General features: G+C 44.4%; 1 protein-coding gene across 1 annotated transcript in view; it reads left to right on the top strand.

Annotated features, from left to right (window-relative positions):
* Positions 1-10,414: 10,414 nt before the first annotated feature.
* VWDE (von Willebrand factor D and EGF domains) overlaps positions 10,415-26,004 on the top strand; it is a 79,288-nt gene continuing 63,698 nt past the window's right edge. Inside the window, exons 1-5 of the mRNA XM_075261585.1 lie at positions 10,415-10,643; positions 22,393-22,577; positions 23,739-23,970; positions 25,002-25,064; positions 25,142-25,392. Coding sequence (XP_075117686.1) covers positions 10,565-10,643; positions 22,393-22,577; positions 23,739-23,970; positions 25,002-25,064; positions 25,142-25,392 — 810 coding nt within the window. The 5' untranslated portion in view covers positions 10,415-10,564. The remainder of the gene's footprint in view (positions 10,644-22,392; positions 22,578-23,738; positions 23,971-25,001; positions 25,065-25,141; positions 25,393-26,004) is intronic.

Raw genomic sequence — 26,004 nt, 5'->3', positions numbered from 1 at the left:
CACTACTACTACTAATATATCATTACTACTACTACCTGCAATACTACTATCAACACCACCACTACTACTAATACTACTACTAATATATCACTACTACTACTAATACTACTATTACTAATATATCACTACTACTACTACTACTACTACTAATATATAACTACTACTACTACTAATACTACTACTACTAATATATCACTACTACTACTAATACTACTACTAATATATCACTACTACCTGCAATACTACTACCAACACCACCACTACTACTAATACTACTACTAATATATCATTACTACTACTATTACTACTACTAATATATCACTACTAATAATAATATATCACTACTACTACTACTACCTGCACAATTACTACAACTACTACTACTACTACTACTACTACTACGATTAGTATTACCACCAGCACTACCAATACTACTTAAATAACTACTACCACTACTACGTCTACTACCAACACCACAACTACTACTAATACTCTTCTAATATATCACTACTACTACTACTACTACCTGCAATACTACTACTATCAACACCACCACTACTACTAATACTACTACTAATATATCACTACTACTAATACTATTACTACTAATATATCACTACTACTACTACTAATATATCACTACTACTACTACTAATATATCACTACTACTACTACCTGCAATACTACTACTACCAACACCACCACTACTACTACTACTGTATATCACTACTACTACAACAAGCACAATTACTACTACTACTATTAGTATTACCACCAGCACTACCAATACTACTTATATAACTACTAGCACTACTATGTCTACTACCATCAGCACAACTACCAATACTACCAGCACCACCAGTAAATTAACCAGAAGCATTACAATTACTACCACAACCAGCACCAATACCATTATTACTACTAATACTAGCACTACTACTACCACCATCACCTCTACCACTACTACTGCTATACTATCATTATTACAACTACCAGACACACTACTACTACTTCTACCACCTCACTCCCTCTACGATTGCTATTGGTACCATTACCTCTACCACTACTATCCACACCACTACTTCTACTTCATGACAAATTTATGCTACCACTAACTTTTGTGGGTTGTTGACGTTGATAATCCGCCAATATTCAGCAAATTGCTGCTGTCGATGGTTTGTCTGCTCCGACATTTCAGCAGCTAGCTTGACAGCAGTAGCTGTCCTGCTGCTGAACCTGTTTCTCACAACGTGCCTGTGATTGTTCCAGCATCTCAACAGCTCGCGAGGATGCCATATAATGAGCGTGTTGTTGGCGTTGATGATCCACCTGCTCCGGCGTTTCGGCAGCTCTCAAGTTGGCCTGCCGCTGAAATCGTTCCTCGCATTGTGCCTGTGATTGTTCCGGCATCTCAGCAGCTTGCTGCGACGCCATATAATGAGCGTGTTGTTGGTGTCAATGATCCCCATCAGCTCCGCTTGAGGAGAGCTCTGTGACTTCTGGCTTCCTGCATAGCTCTAATTGTTTTAGAATTTTGCAACAAATTATATTTTCTTTTTCCTAATTTGTTTAAAAGTAGCAAACTGCCAATATGGATTAAATGTGTTTTCCGATCCAGTGTGTCAGCACTGCCTGGAGCAGATCAGATAATATGCAAATGCATGTACACAATCCACTGAGGGTTAGCTGAGTGTTTACATAGAGAAATAACAGACCTGGGACCTGAGATAAGCTGCTGTAGAAGTAGTGTAATATAGTATGTGACCATAAATTCATAACAGTCGTGAAGTCTGGGATAGAATGTAGCCAATGTGTCACTCCAGGTTACAAACTATCTATGTGCCAAATTTCATTCACCCGTTCAGCCGTTTTTGCATGATTGAGGAACAAACATCCAAACAACACAAAAACCTTCACATTTATTATATTATTAGGATTCCATTGGTGTTCCTGCTGACAATCCTTGACTCTCCTTCCACAATCTCTTCCTATATACTCTCATATACCAGATAGAGGATATCCCTACCTACTTAGAAGAACCCTCCTCTATTAGCCTTGGTGGAGTAACCTTTAAACTAGAGACAGAAGTGAGGTCCCCCTAGTGGCAACACATAGTAACGTATCAGTAAACACAAGACCCCCCACCCATTAGCGCTCCCCTGTTGGTCATCTCCAGTTCGCCTATTCCAGTCTGCTGAGACCCTGAGCGCCCTCTTGTTGTCATCTTAGTTAGGAGTCTTATTTGCCATATAGGACTGATGTTTATAGTCTCAGGCAGCTGGTGCTCGGTGTTACCGCAATGACCCCCAACATGATCCGTTTCTAGTTATTTCCAAGCAGATGGCGTTTATTACACTTGACCCGTCACTTAATGTAAAAATAACCTGCCCTGATGTAAAGCGCGCCGCACGTCTGGCATCAATTTTATTACAGATTTAACTGCAATTTCAAAGCTTGAACCGAAATTAGACGAAATAAAACACAAAATATCATCAATGTGATAATATAAAGCTGGAGCGCAAATCTATACAAGATAGTCTGTATATAACTGTAATCTACACAAGAAACCTGAAACACCTGGTCAGAATAACAGATCAGATACGTAATGTAATGTATAGCAGAATAGTGAGCGCAGCTCTGGAGTATAATACAGGATAAGTAATGTAATGTATGTACACAGTAACTGTACCAGCAGAATAGTGAGTGCAGCTCTGGAGTATAATACAGGATAAGTAATGTAATGTATGTACACAGTGACTGCACCAGCAGAATAGAGAGCGCAGCTCTGGGGTATAATACAGGATAAGTAATGTATGTACACAGTGACTGTACCAGCAGAATAGTGAGCGCAGCTCTGGAGTATAATACAGGATAAGTAATGTAATGTATGTACACAGTGACTGCACCAGCAGAATAGTGAGCGCAGCTCTGGAGTATAATACAGGATAAGTAATGTAATGTATGTACACAGTGACTGTACCAGCAGAATAGTGAGCGCAGCTCTGGAGTATAATACAGGATAAGTAATGTAATGTGTGTACACAGTGACTGCACCAGCAGTATAGTGAGCACAGCTCTGGAGTATAATACAGGATAAGTAATGTAATGTATGTACACAGTGACTGTATCAGCAGAATAGTGAGCGCAGCTCTGAAGTATAATACAGGATAAGTAATGTAATGTATGTACACAGTGACTGCACCAGCAGAATAGTGAGCGCAGCTCTGGAGTATAATACAGGATAAGTAATGTAATGTATGTACACAGTGACTGCACCAGCAGAATAGTGAGCGCAGCTCTGGAGTATAATACAGGTTAAGTAATGTAATGTATGTACACAGTGACTGTACCAGCAGAATAGTGAGCGCAGCTCTGGAGTATAATACAGGATAAGTAATGTAATGTATGTACACAGTGACTGCACCAGCAGAATAGTGAGCGCAGCTCTGGAGTATAATACAGGATAAGTAATGTAATGTATGTACACAGTGACTGTACCAGCAGAATAGTGAGCGCAGCTCTGGAGTATAATACAGGATAAGTAATGTAATGTGTGTACACAGTGACTGCACCAGCAGTATAGTGAGCGCAGCTCTGGAGTATAATACAGGATAAGTAATGTAATGTATGTACACAGTGACTGTATCAGCAGAATAGTGAGCGCAGCTCTGAAGTATAATACAGGATAAGTAATGTAATGTATGTACACAGTGACTGCACCAGCAGAATAGTGAGCGCAGCTCTGGAGTATAATACAGGTTAAGTAATGTAATGTATGTACACAGTGACTGCACCAGCAGAGTAGTGAGCGCAGCTCTGGAGTATAATACAGGTTAAGTAATGTAATGTATGTATACAGTGACTGCACCAGCAGAATAGTGAGCGCAGCTCTGGAGTATTATACAGGATAAGTAATGTAATGTATGTACACAGTGACTGTACCAGCAGAATAGTGAGCGCAGCTCTGGAGTATAATACAGGATAAGTAATGTAATGTATGTACACAGTGACTGCACCAGCAGAATAGTGAGCGCAGCTCTGGAGTATAATACAGAATGTACAGATAGAATTAAGGAATTCTTAGTATAACATATGAATACAATAGGTAAAACATCACAATGACATGGAACAGGCAGGTTTTTTTTGCAGATTCCCAGAAGTGTTTTTATGACTTTGTTCGGTTCTTTCTCACTTTTATACAATGTGAAGCAGAAAATAATCCCTGAGACTTGATATTTACTTAATAAATTCCAGGTCGCTCTGTAAGACATTAGTCTCCTTAGTATACGGCTGATATAAAGCGATGCTCAGGATTTACACTACAAGACACAACACAGTCTCCTTCCAGACAGGACAATAAACTTCAGCAACTTTGACCTCTCACAGAGGCGTAAAATGAGCAGAGTCATAGCTTAGTAAATAGCGGGGATGTGAGAATGACTTCTGCCCCTCGCCCATTACTGAACGCCAAGTGCAAAGCTCACAGGGTGCATGTGCAGTCAGGTTATGGCTGCCTCAGGGTTGTCTTGGATGGAGATTAAGGAAGGAGACTGCAAACCCCTTTACATTTCTACCTAGACCTTCTATGGGCTGTCAATGTCCACATTTTATCCTCATGACATTTCCAGGTCCAAAGTTTTGCACTAATGTATTTGTTGTTATAACGTTATATACTTTTATATGGGGATCGTAATCCCATGCAATGACCTAGAGGTAACTAATATTGAGTCTGCCACTAGATGGAGCTGGTGCGTTTACTGCATACTGTCTATACATTGAAGTTAATGGTGACACAGTATGCAGTCAGTCTTTGAGCTCCCTCTAGTGGTGGCAGCAGCAAAATGTTATCATTGAGTATTAGGTTCATGTAGAGGATTTGGAGAGATGAATAACTACGACTGCTATGAAGATATGTAATGAAATTACTCTACACATGCATGGTGCTAAACACTGGGCATATTTTTATAGAAATCTTTAACTTCTAGCTTGATATAAGAAGATTAGGGTGGTCCCTAACACAAAGACCCTCCATCAGAGAAATGACCTCAAGGTCCTGTTGTATTTGCAGATGTTGGTGGGGTGATGGCGCTGTACTCTCTGATATGATGCTCTGACAAGTCATTACATGTTATGATTGAGTGACAATTTTTTCATCTATTCTGCACCAATCTGCACCCCCTCCTCCATCATTCTACATCCAGGGGCCCCAAATTATCTTTATGAATTTTCCTTCTGTTTATGGTGAAATCTGATCTAGTCTGGTCTGGGGTCTACATACAGTGGGGTCTAGGTTGTGTATGTATACAGTGGGATCTGGTCTAGGGACTGTATGCAGTGGGTTTGGTGTGGGTCTGTGTATAGTGGGGTCTAGTCTGGAGTTTATATACATTGGAGTCTGATCTAAGGACTGTATACAATGGAGTTTGGTGTGGGGTCTGTGTATAGTGGGGTCTAGTCTAAGGTCTCTATACAGTGGGGTCTGGCCTGGGGTCTGTATACAGCGGGGGCTGGGCTGGGATCTCTATACAGTGGGGTCTGGTCTGGGGTCTGTATTAGTTTAGGGGTCTGGTCTGGGGTCTGTATTAGTTTAGGGGTCTGGTCTGGGATCTCTATACAGTGGGGTCTGGTCTGGGGTCTGTATTAGTTTAGGGGTCTGGTCTGGGGTCTGTATTAGTTTAGGGGTCTGCTCTGGGGTCTGTATTAGTTTAGGGGTCTGGTCTGGGGTCTGTATTAGTTTAGGGGTCTGGTCCGGGGTCTGTATTAGTTTAGGGGTCTGGTCTGGGGTCTGTATTAGTTTAGGGGTCTGGTCAGGGGTCTGTATTAGTTTAGGGGTCTGGTCTGGGGTCTGTATTAGTTTAGGGGTCTGGTCTGGGGTCTGTATTAGTTTAGGGGTCTGGTCTGGGGTCTGTATTAGTTTAGGGGTCTGGTCCGCGGTCTGTATTAGTTTAGGGGTCTGGTCTGGGGTCTGTATTAGTTTAGGGGTCTGGTCCGCGGTCTGTATTAGTTTAGGGGTCTGGTCTGGGGTCTGTATTAGTTTAGGGGTCTGGTCAGGGGTCTGTATTAGTTTAGGGGTCTGGTCTGGGGTCTGTATTAGTTTAGGGGTCTGGTCTGGGGTCTGTATTAGTTTAGGGGTCTGGTCCGCGGTCTGTATTAGTTTAGGGGTCTGGTCTGGGGTCTGTATTAGTTTAGGGGTCTGGTCAGGGGTCTGTATTAGTTTAGGGGTCTGGTCTGGGGTCTGTATTAGTTTAGGGGTCTGGTCAGGGGTCTGTATTAGTTTAGGGGTCTGGTCAGGGGTCTGTATTAGTTTAGGGGTCTGGTCTGGGGTCTGTATTAGTTTAGGGGTCTGGTCTGGGGTCTGTATTAGTTTAGGGGTCTGGTCCGCGGTCTGTATTAGTTTAGGGGTCTGGTCTGGGGTCTGTATTAGTTTAGGGGTCTGGTCAGGGGTCTGTATTAGTTTAGGGGTCTGGTCTGGGGTCTGTATTAGTTTAGGGGTCTGGTCTGGGGTCTGTATTAGTTTAGGGGTCTGGTCCGCGGTCTGTATTAGTTTAGGGGTCTGGTCTGGGGTCTGTATTAGTTTAGGGGTCTGGTCTGGGGTCTGTATTAGTTTAGGGGTCTGGTCAGGGGTCTGTATTAGTTTAGGGGTCTGGTCTGGGGTCTGTATTAGTTTAGGGGTCTGGTCTGGGGTCTGTATTAGTTTAGGGGTCTGGTCAGGGGTCTGTATTAGTTTAGGGGTCTGGTCTGGGGTCTGTATTAGTTTAGGGGTCTGGTCTGGGGTCTGTATTAGTTTAGGGTTCTGGTCTGGGGTCTGTATTAGTTTAGGGGTCTGGTCTGGGGTCTGTATTAGTTTAGGGGTCTGTATTAGTTTAGGGGTCTGGTCTGGGGTCTGTATTAGTTTAGGGTTCTGGTCTGGGGTCTGTATTAGTTTAGGGGTCTGGTCTGGGGTCTGTATTAGTTTAGGGGTCTGGTCTGGGGTCTGTATTAGTTTAGGGGTCTGGTCTGGGGTCTGTATTAGTTTAGGGGTCTAGTCTGGGGTCTGTATTAGTTTAGGGGTCTGATCTGGGGTCTGTATTAGTTTAGGGGTCTGGTCTGGGGTCTGTATTAGTTTAGGGGTCTGGTCTGGGGTCTGTATTAGTTTAGGGGTCTGGTCTGGGGTCTGTATTAGTTTAGGGGTCTGGTCTGGGGTCTGTATTAGTTTAGGGGTCTGGTCTGGGGTCTGTATTAGTTTAGGGCTCTGGTCTGGGGTCTGTATTAGTTTAGGGGTCTGGTCTGGGGTCTGTATTAGTTTAGGGGTCTGGTCTGGGGTCTATATTAGTTTAGGGGTCTGGTCTGGGGTCTGTATTAGTTTAGGGGTCTGGTCTGGGGTCTGTATTAGTTTAGGGGTCTGGTCTGGGGTCTGTATTAGTTTAGCGGTCTGGTCTGGGGTCTGTATTAGTTTAGGGGTCTGGTCTGGGGTCTGTATACAGTGGGGTCTGGTCTTGAGACCGTATATAAATGAGCAGGCTCCACATGTCTATGCCACGTCTTGGGGTACAGCCCATTTGTGTGTTTTTTGGTTCTGTCTTCAGGTTGGGTCTTTCTCGTAGCCCGGCATCTACATAGACATAATGTGATGAACTTGTCAGCGTCTTTCTCCTGTGTGCCCCTCTGTAATATAGCGTGACTTCCCCGGGGGTCTCCTCTCCTCGCTGGAATGCATGGCCAATTGCTTAACAAGTGATCACTCAGTAGACGACGAGACGAATGCTGCCTCCAGCAGGTGTCCCTGGATAGTGCGGCCAGTTGTAAGGACTCTGCAGAGACAACACCAACTATAAAATAACACTTCATAACTGAACAGAGCAGGTGAATATAAGAAAGTATGTAATATATCTTGTTAAAGGAGAATGCTTCTTTCCCCACTTCTTAGCTGGTTCTTCTGCTCCTTATCCTCACTTAGACTGTTTATCTATATAGAATCAGTCTTCATACCCAGTATCTCACACAAGTCTATGGAGAGGGGAGGGGAGGGGGGGGGGGGAGGCTGTGAATAGATTCATTGTCTCATTCTGTGCCGAGTCTTATCTTGAAACGTAGCGGAGTGTAGCAGTGGGTCTTTTCCAGAAGTGTCTTCCTCCTTTTCCTCCCCTCTCCATAGACGTCTATGGAAAACATAATTCAGCCTGATAAGTGGAGAAAGAAACATTTTTCCTTATTAAGATACATTACAACGTTTCTTATATTCACCTTCACTGTTCATTTATGGAAAGTTCTTTTTCACTAGGACTGGACATTGTAGCTGAACAGGAGTCAGATAAGAGGAGATAAATCTCATAACTTCAGAAATCGCCACATGATGAAAACATAACAATCCCGGCTCTGCTACATCTGGCCAAACCCTGTTACATAGTATCTCAGTTCCGCTATATCTATGTGTCTATAACCAGGTTGTAAAACGGTCAGGCCTGTGTGGATTGTCCCCTAGAGGAGATATTTCTAGGAATCGGAGACCTCTATGAATGTTCTTCATGCCGTGGAGATCTTTAGTGTTTGTTCCACTTGGAAACTTTCTAGTATTTTATTAACTGTGTCACATACTGGAGGAGACCCATAAACTGTGCCTGGTATTAACTCCTGGTCAACCTATGATTTGGGTTTCATCAGAAGGTTGTGCTTTCTGGTTGGGTTCTGATCAAGCTTTTCAATGTCTTGACTTCTGTGGTTGTTTCTTCTCATTGCTGATATCTATTGAGCTGTATTACAATGTGTTGTATGTGAGAAGGACCTGCAGTCACATGACCATGCCTGTGCAGGTCCTCAGCTTAGTAATGCAATGTGTAATGAAAGTCAATGGCGCTGTCCTCCAAGCTGATACCTTGTGCATTGAGCTATGCCTGGTTCTGATGTATGGCGGTCCCTGTAATAAGCTGATTGATGTGGTTGTCGGTTGTCAGACCTCCCACGATCTCCTATATCCTGAAGTCATTAGGAGTAAATATCTAGAAAACCCCTTTAGGACCCCCCACGACTATGAATCTTCTCTGTTGTCTTGTTTCTTATCTCTGGCACCAGAATCTTGTCCTAATACCAAGTGCCTGGGAACAGACAGATAATGAGAGGGGAGCGGAGATAATGACACTGGAGATAATGAGGGTTGTAGTCGTCTGCTCGGATCACACGAAGAGGAAGAACTGGGAGACGACTATGTGGACAAGCTCAATGTCGGAGGAACGGATGGTAATTATTAGAACCTTCATCTTTACAGTGAAGCCGATACTTATAGTAACATTTAGGGTGTCGGGACTTGCTGGGAGTTGTAGTTTGTAAACCAAAGAAGAACAACATTAAAAAGTTGGGTTTCCAATGAAATGAGCAGAATATTGTGTGGTGGGTCCAGCTTATGACCCTATAATGGGCCACCCCAGAACCCAACAGATCTCTACGACCACAGCCCCAAATTAGGGCCAATGGATATGCATGACATAGGCTTAAAGGGAGTGTGTCACAAGACCCCAGAATATCAACCCAGCCTCCGAAGGTGAGGGGCACCTGAATCAAACAGATGGTGATGCGGAGGCCCTGAGGTCCTATGATATCTGTGTATGTTAATTTGCACCCCCTGCTAATATGGATCAGGCCCGGTGTAGCGCTGCACCCCCTCCACTGTGTGCGCCATGCACAGCAATCCCGGACACATATAAATGTGCAGGTAGGTGGCCGGCAATGCTACTGTGAAGGGGCCCCCGATGTGATGGCGAGTACCAGAGATAGATTACCCCTTTATCACAACACATGCCAATATAAACAGAATATAGAACAGTTTAGTGCCGGATTATCAGATATTCTGGATTACTAGATTAATGGATTTCAATTGTACAAATATATTGAACAAGAAACCTTCTAAGGTTCTGCATGGGTCTTGGACTTCCCTTTTAGGGTCCAAGCACAAGGGCCAACCTGTCCCAGAAAATCCAGTCCTTATATAAACTCCTGGTGCAAACCAAGTCAGGAGACGACTAGTGACTAGGGGGATTGGGAAAGATCGGATCCCGATTGGTGATCGAGCAAATTTCACGATCGCGATCAGCTGGTAAATGATCGGAAATCGGATTTTAAAATTGATTCTGAAATCTCAAGATCAGCTCAACCCTACTAGTGACATAAGATGGTGATCTAAGATGCTCCAGATCCCTGCAGGGACTCCCCATGTCCTGGGATCACTATGATGCAAGCAGTCCCGTCTCCTGACTAGGTTGGGACCACCAGATGTACAGAGCAGATTTTCCAGTCCGGATTCCCCCATGTGAATGGGACTTTATGGGAATATTGAAGCACATAAGAAATTCCATCCCAGATGCTCCTCCTGCTGCTGTTGCTGGTCGGTGGAGGCTCGGTAGGCGTGCCGGCCCTGCGGCTAGTATTACAGAGGTGGACACTGTCACAGTCCTGGGCTCTGTCTGCTACGCAGCGTTACTGGAGTGCGGATCCTCACATGGAAACTGATGGAGCTCGCAGCACTGTGAATACTCTCCAGCCTCACTGCAGGAGATTCGTGACATTGTGTTAGGCTGTAATCCCATCTGTTACTATGGGGGTCATCGCTGTACAAACATATACTGCCATCTGGATTATACTGATGGTATGGAAGACTGGAAACTGTCAGCAAGGTAAGAATTTGTTTATTTATCTTATATTGTTACATTGTTGCAGTTAGTATTTCATGTATCCTTTGGCTGTGTTTGGACTAGAAGGATTCTGGCTGAAAATTCCTGGGCTGACCAAGACTGATGACCCAGACTAGTAATATCATCGGGGTCTGGGGAGCTTTTAGGATTTTTCTCTAATACACCAATCTCTAAGGCTCCAATCTCATCCCTGCGCAGGTCTAATGTCCAGAACGAGTCAATAGTGATTAATAGAAGTCAAAGTAACTTTATATATTGGGAGAATTTCCCTGTATACACAGTATATAATGCGCATGTACTTTCTATACATAGTGATGTATATAGCGCCCTCATCCTCCATGGCGCTGTACGCTGTTGACTGTGTTCCATTTAGAGATGTCTGGATACGTTACTTGATACATTGTATAATATTGTAATGTAAACATCTAAATTTACTTAAAGGGGCACTCTCTCTCCCTACCTGCACGAAGTGTCTTCTGCTGGAGCCCCAGCGATAAGATGTCATTTGTAGGGGAAACATTCAGTAAGGGTTCAACTCTCCTGCAGCGCCACCACAGGGTAAATGAGGTATTGCACAGTTTGGAGTATGGATGTGTTAGGTGTTGTAGAAATTTTGATTCCTCGCTATTGTCCAGACAGACTGGATTTGGCTCATTTAAAGGGGATTTCCAGGACTATACAGTATATAAATCCTATCATTAGGATCGGTCATCAATATATGAAAGGTGCTTGTCTGATATCAGGCACCCCCACCGATCCGCTGTTGGAACAGACCACATTGCTCTTCCTGCATCGATCACATCACATTCATCAGTTGCATGGTACAGCAGCAGCTCAGTCCCATCCAAGTGAATGGGGCTGAGCTGCATTACCAAGCACAACCACTATACAATATATGGCGCTGTGAAGAGGCCGCAGTGATCATCACATCATTGTGATCAACCAACTGGTCTGTGGTGGTCCTGGGTGCCGAACCCCACTGATCAATGTAGAAGTCCTGGAAAATCCCTAAAGGAATTGCTATTTCTGCTGTTTCCAAATGTAATCTTCCTTTTCATCCTGCCCCCTAATAACCTGGATTCCAGTCTGATACATTTCACCTGCACTGATACATTGTAACAAACTGTAAGGGCAGGAGAGCGATCTGTACAGCTGATGTACCTCCCATATTGCCCAAGTGGATACAATTGTAGCAAACCCTCAGCTGTATAAGTAGTCACCTGAGGTTTACAGCCTGAAAATGATGAACATATAAGACAAAATGAATTAGAAATTTGGCAAATTGCACAAAACCAGAAATCCCCTGCAATGCATTTACAGAACGTCTTGTTTTCTGCTGAGACTTCCAGTAATATCAGGTCTGGGGTGAAGAGGTAAATTAAAGGGACATAAAATGGGAACCAGATGTTGCCTGCGATAAAGTAGCAGCTTATGACATTCACATATGTCATGTACAATCCTCACGTTACTGAACCTACAAGGTACATAGCCTGGAAGCAAATGCAAACTATGGCTTGAAGGTAGCAGCCACTTAAAGGGAACCTTTCACCACCTCCAACTCTTTGCATCCTACCTTAGTTGCCCCTTCACTGATTTCGTCACAGTTGGAATTTTTTCTCTAGCCCCCGCCATTCCTGAGTTATCCATGCAGTTAGTTTCATCACCCAGTATGCTAATGAGGCACACTACTGTCAAGTGGGCGGTTCCAGACTGTCTGCTCCAATCCAAGACCACCCACCTGACAGTAGATAGCCTAATTAGCATATCAGGTGCTGAAACTAACTACACGGATAACTCAGGAATGGCGGGGGCTAGAGAGAAAATTCCAACTGCGCCAGAATCAGTGTAGAAGGATGGAAAGAACTGGAGGGGGTGGAGGAGGTGAAAGGTCTTTGCAAATGGTTGCAAAAGTATTCATCCCCTGCAGATTGCTCGCTATAAACACTTGAAGGAGCGACGTCAGGATAGGTTACTGCCCATGTGTAAGACAGTATTGGGCAGGAGTATATGGTATCCTTGTGTACACTGCAGGCTATACATATACACACACACACACACACACACACACACACACACACACACACGCGCGCGCGCGGCCGCCGCCTCTTATCAGACCATTTATCTGCCGCTTTGATCTTCTTCTGCCTATAGTAACCAGCAGTCTAACCTCCAGGGTCCTGGGGAGACGTGCATGGTGAATCTTCAGATCCATGTGCGATATGACTGCCCCCGCCCCCGCTATAATAACAGTGACAATAATCTGCTTATAAACATCATGTCGGGTCAATGGGCCGCAGCTCAATTCTTACTTTCTCCAAGAGTTTGTTCACATGCAGCAGATTTGTTACAGAGATCTCGGCTGTTCTGTTCTACTTGCAGAAATCCCTGCACACGCGGCAGAAGACGCTCCACTTAGATCCATGAACTGTAGCTTTACATTTTTTAATACATAAAGTTTTACATGTGAAATATGGCGGCCAAAAGTGTAAAAAGTCAATTTAGACTACTTTCTGCTGATCATTGAGAATACTGACCAAAGACAGATATCTGTAGTTGATCCATGTTGTGTGCCAGGTGGCAGATCTGCATCTGATCAATGGAAGCCCAGACCAGACCCCAGAGCAGACTAGGTCCCAGACCATGCCACAGACCAGACCATGCCACAGACTAAAACAGGCCACAGTCCTGCCCCAGACCTGACCATGCCACATACCAGACCATGCCACATACCAGACCATACCACAGACCAGGCCCCACACCATGCCACAGACCATGCACCAGACCAGACCATGCCACAGAAAAGAACATGTCCCAGACCTGACCATGCCCCAGATCAGACCATGCTCCAGACCAGACAATGCCCAAGACCAGACCATGTCCCAGACCAGACCATGCTCCAGACCAGACAATGCCCAAGACCAGACCATGTCCCAGACCAGACCATGCCACATACCAGACCATACCACAGACCAGGCCCCACACCATGCCACAGACCATGCACCAGACCAGACCATGCCACAGAAAAGAACATGTCCCAGACCTGACCATGCCCCAGACCAGACCATGCTCCAGACCAGACAATGCCCAAGACCAGACCATGTCCCAGACCAGACCATGCTCCAGACCAGACAATGCCCAAGACCAGACCATGTCCCAGACCAGACCATGCCACATACCAGACCATACCACAGACCAGGCCCCACGCCATTCCACAGACCATGCCCCAGACCAGACCATGCCACAGACCAGGCCCCAGACTATGCCACAAACCAGACCATGCCCCAGACCAGACTGTGCCCCAGACCAGACTATGCCCCAGACCAGACTATGCCCCAGACCAGACTATGCCCCAGACCAGACCATGCCCCAGACCAGACCATGCCCCAGACCAGACTATGCCCCAGACCAGACTATGCCCCAGACCAGACTATGCCCCAGACCAGACCATGCCCCAGACCAGACCATGCCCCAGACCAGACTATGCCCCAGACCAGACTGTGCCCCAGACCAGACTATGCCCCAGACCAGACCATGCCCCAGACAAGACCATGCCCCAGACCAGACTATGCCCCAGACCAGACTATGCCCCAGACCAGACTATGCCCCAGACCAGACTATGCCCCAGACCAGACTATGCCCCAGACCAGACTATGCCCTAGACCAGACTATGCCCCAGACCAGACCATACCACAGACCATGCCCCAGACCATGCCCCAGACCAAACAATGCCCCAGACCAGACCATGCCCCAGACCAGACTATGCCCTAGACCAGACTATGCCCCAGACCAGACCATACCACAGACCATGCCCCAGACCATGCCCCAGACCAAACAATGCCCCAGACCAGACCATGCCCCAGACCAGACCATGCCCCAGACCAGACCATGCCCCAGACCAGACTATGCCCCGGACCAGACCATGCCCCAGACCAGACCATGCCCCAGACCAGACCATGCCCCAGACCAGACTATGCCCCGGACCAGACCGTGCCCCAGACCATACCATACCACAGACCATGCCCCAGACCAGACCATACCACAGACCATGCCACAGACCAAACAATGCCCCAGACCAGACCATGGCAGAGACTATCAGGGATTTACTGTTTTCACTAAGGGGTGTCTAAGATGACAACCATAACAAAAAAAAACCTAAATGACATCTGAGCTCTCTAATATATGACCAGCTTTACACCTAAGCAGCCCATACACGTTAGATTACCTAATGTATATGGCAGTGGTTCTTAACCAGGGTTTCATCGATCCCTAGGCCCTATGCACGGTTCATTTTGTGTACCAGTAAAAAAATATATACCTATGCCGTGAATTTGGAAAAAAATCATATTTGATTCATTAGTAAAGAAGGGTTCGGTGAATGTGCAGATGGGACTGGTGGGGTCGGTACCTCAAACAAGGTTAAGAACCACTGGTCTATGGGGTCCTCCTAAGATATGGCAACAGGTATTAAGAGAAGGATTGAGCCCTTGTTCTCCCATCTAGTACACATAGTCACTAGGCTGAGCATGCATGTGTCTATGGAAGCCCCATTGGCTTGTAGGATTGTTCTCTTCTTCAGTTTAGAAGATTTCCTCTGCTTTTTCAGGAGTCTCACCTTTCACCCCCCTCCCGACCCCTGTCTTGCCCTCTACAGTAATTGATTGATCTTCTTCCTCCTGGCCATGGGGAGATCATAGAGAGCGAGAGTGAGGGGTGAGGTGGTCTCCATCACCAGGCTAAATGGTGGAGACCATAGAGGGTCCCATTAATCTGGCTCACCCTACAGTGGTGGCATGGGTCAAATAAACATGTGCCAAAGCGGAGATCTATGACTTAGGTTAGACAATGTGGAGTTCCCCTTTAAGCTCCCCATGCTGTGTATGAGGCACTTGCAGAGTCTTGGGCCAAGCTCCTGCTGTACATCTGTGTCCTGGCCGCGGCGCTCTGGATGTTTACAGGTTGTCCGTCCTGCGTTTCGTTGGCTGCGCCTCTCGTGTGTCTGTTCTGGAGAGACATTCCGATCACATGAATAACAAATGTGATGGTGAAGAAGAACCAGCCATTGGCCCATCCACAGCTTATGTTTATGCGGCCAGAGTCCGTTTTGGGCAGGAGGAGCAGATTTTATTGTACAATGTGGAATGTCAGATCTCCACCTTGCAAGACCCTTAAAGGGGAACCCAGTCTAAGTGATTATCTAATGTCATCGATACGTCCAGGATCAGAAAAACATGGCCGTGCAGGTGGATGAGGCTTAATGCAATATCACACATAACCCATGGGCCATATGTGTATGAGGAGTAACACTATATAGTCATTATGTATCTTACATTCTATAATCTGTAGCAGTTTTCCCCTCTGCATTCTATAGCCCGATTGAGACTCACATCCATACACTGCACACAGTGAGTACAAGAGAATCTGCTCTATAACTGTCTCTCTCTATCACAGGAGACACTACAGTACCATGCAGGACATATATAGAGAAGTACTAACATGTACTGATGTGACTGTGAGCAGTGTGCTTTGGTTGTGATAGAAAGCTTCTACTCAGCACCCTTCTTCTGTTATCTCCTGCACTTCCTAGTTAATACCCCCCTCCCCTTTGCAAAAACTTTTATAGAGATGATTCATGTGACCTGCAACCCATCTTGAGATAGATAGAACAAGGATTTTCACAATGATAATCAGCTTAGCAGAGGGAGGGGGAGCAAGAAACAGATCTGGAGAATGTAAAAATATCTGCAGAATGCCACCGACTATAGCAAGACCAACTGGAGAATGTGCAAGAAATAGAAGAAAACGAGAAGCAGAAGTACAGCGCCCCCCAGAGACCAGGGAATAACCAGGAGATTGCATAGAGAGACCTATCTGCATGTGTATGGTGTATACTATCCAGTCTCAAGCTATACAATAGAGCAATCATTAAGTACCTACCCTTAAATAGTATATCTATAATATCTCTATAATGAGATGGCTCTGTTTATGACATCCCAGTCTATACAGCAAAGCTGACAAGTCAGAGAACTGGAATTGTCAAATTATGGAGACTGCTTTATGAGCCAGTATAAAAAGTAGGCAGGTTAAGTCATCTTAGGTCATCAATGACATCAGCGGGGGTCTGACACCCTCACTGATCAGCTAATATCTGCACAGAGTCAGATGCAGACGGCTTCATATACAGAGGCCATGCTGTATACATCTTGGACCTCTCCTGGACACAGACTGACCCAGCAGCTGGAATTACCCATCAGTCACTGTGTTTGTACACAAATGCACTGATGTTAATGTGGGATTTATCCGTCTGTAGCGTCTCGTTGCCCTTCACCATATACCGCAGAATCCTGAGCTAAACACTTGGGATCCCCACAATGAGGAGGATTAGTGGCCGGTAAATAAATCTCGGAGCGTTCACAAGCCTGGAACTTTGATGCAATTGGAAATGGGACATAAAGCTGAGGCTGAGCAGCTGTTACAAGACGGGGGACCCAAGAAGGGTATTCATGGCTGACATGTCAGTGAGGTGGAGACCAGAAGTAAAACTGACCCCAGCTGAAGCCGATGTATACAATGAGGGTGTAAAGTAAATCTCATGGTAACCTATGTGTATGCAAAGCCATTGAAGTGACCTAAAACAAGTACAATACAGATTTAATATTATCAATATAGAACCAGTGACCTAGAAGTAAAGTGTAAAAGATTTGATTATTAGCCCGGTGTCTGCTGCCAGTGATATTATTATTAGCCCGGTGTCTGCTGCCAGTGATATTATTATTAGCCCGGTGTCTGCTGCCAGTGATATTGTTATTAGCCCAGTGTCTGCTGCCAGTGATATTGTTATTAGCCCAGTGTCTGCTGCCAGTGATATTATTATTAGCCCGGTGTCTGCTGCCAGTGATATTATTATTAGCCCGGTGTCTGCTGCCAGTGATATTGTTATTAGCCCGGTGTATGCTGCCAGTGATATTATTATTAGCCCGGTGTCTGCTGCCAGTGATATTGTTATTAGCCCAGTGTCTGCTGCCAGTGATATTATTATTAGCCCGGTGTCTGCTGCCAGTGATATTATTATTAGCCCGGTGTCTGCTGCCAGTGATATTGTTATTAGCCCAGTGTCTGCTGCCAGTGATATTGTTATTAGCCCAGTGTCTGCTGCCAGTGATATTATTATTAGCCCGGTGTCTGCTGCCAGTGATATTATTATTAGCCCGGTGTCTGCTGCCAGTGATATTGTTATTAGCCCAGTGTCTGCTGCCAGTGATATTATTATTAGCCCAGTGTCTGCTGCCAGTGATATTATTATTAGCCCGGTGTTTGCTGCCAGTGATATTGTTATTAGCATGGTGTCTGCTGCCAGTGATATTGTTCTCAGCCTGGTGTCTGCTGCCAGTGATATTATTATTAGCCCGGTGTCTGCTGCCAGTGATATTGTTCTTAGCCTGGTGTCTGCTGCCAGTGATATTATTATTAGCCCGGTGTCTGCTGCCAGTGATTTTGTTCTCAGCCCAGTGTCTGCTGCCAGTGATATTATTATTAGCCTGGTGTCTGCTGCCAGTGATATTGTTATTAGCCTGGTGTCTGCTGCCAGTGATATTGTTATTAGCCCGGTGTATGCTGCCAGTGATATTATTATTAGCCCGGTGTCTGCTGCCAGTGATATTGTTATTAGCCCAGTGTCTGCTGCCAGTGATATTGTTATTAGCCCAGTGTCTGCTGCCAGTGATATTATTATTAGCCCGGTGTCTGCTGCCAGTGATATTGTTATTAGCCCGGTGTCTGCTGCCAGTGATATTGTTATTAGCCCGGTGTCTGCTGCCAGTGATATTATTATTAGCCCGGTGTCTACTGCCAGTGATATTGTTATTAGCCCGGTGTCTGCGGCCAGTGATATTGTTATTAGCCCAGTGTCTGCTGCCAGTGATATTGTTCTTAGCCTGGTGTCTGCTGCCAGTGATTTTGTTCTCAGCCCAGTGTCTGCTGCCAGTGATATTATTATTAGCCCGGTGTCTGCTGCCAGTGATATTATTATTAGCCCGGTATTTGCTGCCAGTGATATTGTTATTAGCCTGGTGTCTGCTGCCAGTGATATTGTTATTAGCCTGGTGTCTGCTGCCAGTGATATTGTTATTAGCCCGGTGTATGCTGCCAGTGATATTATTATTAGCCCGGTGTCTGCTGCCAGTGATATTGTTATTAGCCCAGTGTCTGCTGCCAGTGATATTGTTATTAGCCCAGTGTCTGCTGCCAGTGATATTATTATTAGCCCGGTGTCTGCTGCCAGTGATATTGTTATTAGCCCGGTGTCTGCTGCCAGTGATATTGTTATTAGCCCGGTGTCTGCTGCCAGTGATATTATTATTAGCCCGGTGTCTGCTGCCAGTGATATTGTTATTAGCCCGGTGTCTGCTGCCAGTGATATTATTATTAGCCCGGTGTTTGCTGCCAGTGATATTGTTATTAGCCTGGTGTCTGCTGTCAGTGATATTGTTATTAGCCCGGTGTCTGCGGCCAGTGATATTGTTATCAGCCCAGTGTCTGCTGCCAGTGATATTATTATTAGCCTGGTGTCTGCTGCCAGTGATATTGTTATTAGCCCAGTGTCTTCTGCCAGTGATATTGTTATTAGCCCGGTGTCTGCGGCCAGTGATATTGTTATCAGCCCAGTGTCTGCTGCCAGTGATATTGTTCTTAGCCTGGTGTCTGCTGCCAGTGATTTTGTTCTCAGCCCAGTGTCTGCTGCCAGTGATATTATTATTAGCCCGGTGTCTGCTGCCAGTGATATTATTATTAGCCCGGTATTTGCTGCCAGTGATATTGTTATTAGCCCAGTGTCTGCTGCCAGTGATATTGTTATTAGCCCAGTGTCTGCTGCCAGTGATATTGTTATTAGCTCAGTGTCTGCTGCCAGTGATATTGTTATTAGCCTGGTGTCTGCTGTCAGTGATATTGTTATTAGCCTGGTGTCTGCTGCCAGTGATATTATTATTAGCCCAGTGTCTTCTGCCAGTGATATTGTTCTCAGCCCAGTGTCTGCTGCCAGTGATATTGTTATTAGCCTGGTGTCTGCTGACAGTGATATTGTTCTCAGCCCAGTGTTTGCTGCCAGTGATATTATTATTAGCCTGGTGTCTGCTGCCAGTGATATTGTTATTAGCCCGGTGTCTGCTGCCAGTGATATTATTATTAGCCCGGTATTTGCTGCCAGTGATATTGTTATTAGCCTGGTGTCTGCTGCCAGTGATATTGTTATTAGCCCAGTGTCTGCTGCCAGTGATATTGTTATTAGCTCAGTGTCTGCTGCCAGTGATATTGTTATTACCCCAGTGTCTTCTGCCAGTGATATTGTTATTAGCCTGGTGTCTGCTGCCAGTGATATTGTTCTCAGCCCAGTGTCTGCTGCCAGTGATATTGTTATTAGCCCAGTGTCTGCTGCCAGTGATATTGTTATTAGCCCAGTGTCTTCTGCCAGTGATATTATTATTAGCCCAGTGTCTTCTGCCAGTGATATTGTTATTAGCCCAGTGTCTGCTGCCAGTGATATTGTTATTAGCCTGGTGTCTGCTGACAGTGATATTGTTCTCAGCCCAGTGTTTGCTGCCAGTGATATTATTATTAGCCTGGTGTCTGCTGCCAGTGATATTGTTATTAGCCCGGTGTCTGCTGCCAGTGATATTATTATTAGCCCGGTATTTGCTGCCAGTGATATTGTTATTAGCCTGGTGTCTGCTGCCAGTGATATTGTTATTAGCCCAGTGTCTGCTGCCAGTGATATTGTTATTAGCTCAGTGTCTGCTGCCAGTGATATTGTTATTACCCCAGTGTCTTCTGCCAGTGATATTGTTATTAGCCTGGTGTCTGCTGCCAGTGATATTGTTCTCAGCCCAGTGTCTGCTGCCAGTGATATTGTTATTAGCCCAGTGTCTGCTGCCAGTGATATTGTTATTAGCCTGGTATCTGCTGACAGTGATATTGTTATTAGCCTGGTGTCTGCTGACAGTGATATTGTTATTAGCCCAGTGGCTGCTGCCAGTGATATTGTTATTAGCCCAGTGTCTGCTGCCAGTGATATTATTATTAGCCCGGTGTCTGCTGCCAGTGATATTGTTATTAGCCTGGTGTCTGCTGACAGTGATATTGTTATTAGCCTGGTGTCTGCTGACAGTGATATTGTTATTAGCCCAGTGGCTGCTGCCAGTGATATTGTTATTAGCCCAGTGGCTGCTGCCAGTGATATTGTTATTAGCCTGGTGTCTGCTGCCAGTGATATTGTTATTAGCCCAGTGTATGCTGCCAGTGATATTGTTATTAGCCTGGTGTCTGCTGCCAGTGATATTGTTATTAGCCCGGTGTCTGCTGCCAGTAATATTGTTCTTAGCCCGGCATCTGCTGCCAGTGATATTGTTCTTAGACTGGTTTCTTCTGACAGTCGTTATTAGTCCGGTGTGCTCCATATACAGTGCAACCTGTTGTCCCTTATAAATAGGTCTGCCATATGTCCTCCATATACTGTATAATGCAGCTAAATGCTGAGATTTAGAGTTTAAGTACATATACCTCTTATACAGTGTAGCCACATGTCCTTACATATAGTACAGCAATGTGTCCCCTATAAACAGTGTAGCCACATGTATCTCATAGATAGTGTGGCCATGTGCCCCCTATACACAGCGCATCCGCATGTCCCCCATAAGAACATCCCTCACCCCCTCCTTGGGGCTCCAGCCTCTCTTTCTTCCTCCTATCATGTGCTGCCACCTGTTGACCTGCCTATAATTGTCCCCATTGGTCTGAGGCTCACTGGACATTTTAGGAATCTATGAGACAATGGAGAAGAAGACAGCAGAACTGTTGCAGAAATGGAGACGTGACTGCTGTGACCCAGACATTCTACAGATAACTGTATTTGGAGGATAGACTTCATTGACGTTGGATTCTTAGGATTGTGTACCAATCCTTCTGCATACATTACAGATGTCAGCATTCCTACTATTTACTATGCATGATGTTACACGGACAACACAGGGAATGTTTCCAATTTGCAGACAGATTATTGTTACCAGATGCAATGTTCTTATCTGCCATTGTTATTCTGCAAGGTGACTGCACAATCCGTGTAAAGAACATTATATATTGGATGGTGACCCCGAGCAGATGTCTCCTCCATGTGTTTCCAGTTATGTAACTTATCAAAGACTTTTAAAAAGTAACTAAACTGTTTGCAGCCGTCCCGGATAGTGAACTGTAAGATGACCGAGGTACAGTAATGGCTGCCTTACAGGGCATCATCTGCGTGTGGTTAGCATGTCCTTCCCGTGTTTGTGTTGCTCCAGTTTCCTTCCACATGCAACAAACATACGGCTAAGATAATTGACTTGCTTTGACAATTGCCATAATAAGTGTCATAGGAAAGGAACAAAATTGGAACCTACAAGACGTTCACGACCTATACAAGAGGCAACATACATACATAAAGGGATTGTCCTTCCCATAGTTCCATATTAAGATGATGCCTTTAATTCTCTACCTCCATATTAGCCATGGCAGTGTCAAAGCTTATCCCAAATGTTACTATCTGAAGATATCCAGCCGTAGACTTAGAATTAATGGCATTACTTGTAGAACATGATCTAAGTGATGGTCACTGTCTCTTATTGTAACACATTCTAAGTGTAATGTTTCTTATGATTGTTATTATTTCAGTCTATATAACAAGGGTTCATTATATCCCCCATAGCACCGGAGTGCTCGCCCACGGGACATAACATCCTCCAGAATCCCTACAGAAGTCTGGACTTTGACTCCTCCAGACTCCAGCAATCTGCTATTCATGACCTGATATGTGACCACTCTCTCACATCTGGATGGTACAGATTTATGATCTTTGATAAGCCCGCTGAGATGCCAACCAAGTGCGTGGAGGTATTAGTATTGTCAATCTTGTTACACATAGGAAGAATTAGCAAAAGAGATGAAGAATAGTAATATTGACTATTGTAATACTAACATACACTATTATATAATAGGGTTAAGGGGATATTGTTACTCCTTGGGGAGAGACCACCATATAGGTGTGTGGAGACTTATTAAGCCTTTAGCACTCCACTTCACAAGGGACCATGAGAAGAATATGCAAATCTGTCTTCCATGATGTAATTAGGAAGTCAGCTGCTGCCTCAGTGTTGCAAACCAATAGAGGGCGCTCACTGGAATATGCAAATCTGTCTTCCATGATGTAATTAGGAAGTCAGCTGCTGCCTCAGTGTTGCAAACCAATAGAGGGCGCTCACTGGAATATGCAAGCCTGTCTTCCCTGATGTAATTAGGAAGACAGAATCTCAGTGAGATAGCCCAATAAAGGGAGCAAACCTTTATTGGGTTATTTCACTGAAATTCTGTCTTCCTAATTACATCAGGGAAGACAGGCTTGCACATTCCAGTGAGCGCCCTCTATTGGTTTGCAACACTGAGGCAGCAGCTGACTTCCTAATTACATCATGGAAGACAGATTTGCATATTATTCCTATTATATAATACTACTCCTATGTACAAGAATATAACTACTATACTATGTATTCATATATGACTGTGTGTTAGATCTTTGTGGTTATTATATGACGGTTCACCAATATTTGCCATCATCATCATTATTTATAAATATTTGATCCAATTATTTCCCATGTTATAGATACATTAGAACATCTTTCAGTGTATTATAAGTCGCAGGATGGTTGTCTTTATGACATCATTAGTTTGAGTAGTGGGGCTTCTGTCACCATGTTTGTAGGGAACTGCAATGTAATTCCAGTGCACCCATTCTCTAATGGTCCATGTACTTGATATCTTCTTGTGGGTGTAATAGTAGGATCTGGAAGATTCTAGTTAAGAAATATTTTTAATGATCAGAAAGTCATAAAAAATTACATAGAACTCAAATATAAGGATAGAAAACCTGAGAAATAACTAAAACGTAGGATAAGAGATGACCATGAGCAGTGGTGACCTATCTATAGGCCGGCTATGTAAGATGATGTATTTAGTACACTGAATAAGCTGACCCCACTCTCTTGTTTCCTCTGGCAGATGAACCACTGTGGCACACAAGCTCCGGTATGGTTGTCTCTAAGGGAATCCGAATCTCTGCCAACCCCGGGGGAGGTGAGGCAGCTCACAGCTTGTGCCACGTGGCAGTTCTTCTTCAGTAGCACCAAGGATTGTTGCCTCTTCCGGATCCCAGTGACTGTTAGAAATTGTGGAGACTTTTTTGTGTATTTGTTGCAGCCTACCCAGGGGTGTATGGGCTACTGTGCAGAGGGTAAGTCCTGCTACTGGTGGTGAGGAACAGTAAGGGTGGCAGAGTATCCTTGTCCCTGAATCCATAGTCGGTTTGGGAATTTGGTCAAGGTCATCAATACAGGAGAAGAGACAAATCGTGAATGGTGGGTATTTGACACTGTTGGGTTGGAGGACTGAGCCCTCTTCATCTACTCCATCACCACCCCTCCATCCATGGGTACAGATTGAATGCAGATCCTACACAATTTGGTAAAGTTTATTAAACAAAAAGTTGCATCTGACAACATGGAGAGACATGGAGAGACTCATGGCACTCAAAGGGAAAAACCCAAGTCAGGTCATAGAGTTCTGACTCCTCGTGAGAGGTCATTGATGATTAGGCTTGGAAATGTTGACATAATGCATCATTTCCATTTTGGAAAATTTTCCATAGTCTTTAAGAAACGAGCGTTGATTTGATTGAGTATGACATCATCTAAATGTTATGTTCTTGCATGAACCAGTCCTCCAGTGAGTATGTGGGGCCATATAGTGTAGAAACAGAATACAGAGTGGGTAGCTAGTTATAGACTGTGACGAGAGACAATATGTATCTGGGTCAAGTTGTATGTGCACCAAGGACTATGGCCATATGACATTCGCGTCCTTGAAAAAATAATTTTTTAAGACTAGGGTTGCCATTCGAACATAATGGATGTAGCAGCGGAGATGTCCTGCAGATCAATATTTTGACCAAATAGTGGACCATAATTGGTGTCTAATTTCAACCCTTCTGTTGATCCAGAAGAAAGTTAAAGGGGTTGTCCGGGAAATTCAATTTATTTTATAAAGCTGGACCTGGGCATTCCGAGCCCCAAGTCATGTAAATGGAACCAATCCCTGTCCATTCTCAATCGACAACTCCTTGAAATGTATTTACTTAGATTTTAGGAAAATTCTATGGAAAATTCCATTGAAGAAGTTCATAAAAGTTGTATCTTTCAGAGGAGAACGTTATTCAAAATTTAAATTTTTGTTACATTTTTGTTACAATTTCTTTTTTTTTCCCAGTGGTTCCAGAATCCAGATCCCAATGTGATGATGGCGAGATAGAAGTCAATGGTGTATGTACAGGTAAATTTGGTGAATGATCATATGGAGTTATTTTATTGGGATTTTTATCTGATTATTTTTGGAATATTTATTTCTAGGTGAATCAAACTCTCAAAGTCTTCTACCTGAATCTCCATCTACCCTGGAAATCGTGCCAGAAATGGTGGGCACCAGCGTTCATCTCAAGTGCTCTTTTGAAGCTCCTTCTATGAACAGCTCTCTAGGGTTCATCGTACGATGGTCCAGACTATCGAGTGGTGGACAGAAGGAAGAACTTAGACAAGAAGCTGTAGTGCAGACATTTTCTATCATAGAGTTGGATGGCATCAATGTCAGACTTGGAGATCGGGTAAGAAAATTATTTCTTCTATTTGATTTTTGGCCAAGGCTACTACTCGACTTTTGGTTTAAGATACTTCACCTTGGTTCTGGTTATTCAAAATGTGGATACAAATCAGAATAGTAATAGAATTTGCCACCAAGTCACATTTTATCTTTTGATGACCTGGATGGGGGAAGCAGCCCTGGTTTGTTCTATTGCTCTTCCTATTGGGTGGCAAGGACCAGGGCAAGAATTACATTGTTATCAAGCATGAGGTGTAGAATGAGCCTAAGGGTCTTGGTAAAGGGTAGATGGGGAAACCAACACCAGGCACTTTTGTCACAGGTAGAAAAACCTTGAACCTTATGGAGATTCCACTTCTTCTGTTTACGCCACTAGTCTTCTGAAACTGGTCTAAAGCTGGCAATACATTTTTGGTAACTGTTAACCAAATTCATGGTCAACTGACAACTCCTGGTCCCAACATATACTTGCATGCATATTGATGGTTAGAGTAGACCAAACCACCTACCAGGATCAACAGTTTGACTCTTCTTACCCCAACATCTGGCACCAAAGATGAGTCAGGACACATTGTCTAATCTGGACAACATTTCACTAATATCAATGGCCACTTCA

This window comes from Leptodactylus fuscus, unplaced genomic scaffold (genome assembly GCF_031893055.1).
Source record: "Leptodactylus fuscus isolate aLepFus1 unplaced genomic scaffold, aLepFus1.hap2 HAP2_SCAFFOLD_222, whole genome shotgun sequence".
Lineage (NCBI taxonomy): Eukaryota > Metazoa > Chordata > Amphibia > Anura > Leptodactylidae > Leptodactylus > Leptodactylus fuscus.
This window is presented reverse-complemented; position numbering and strand designations above follow the sequence as displayed.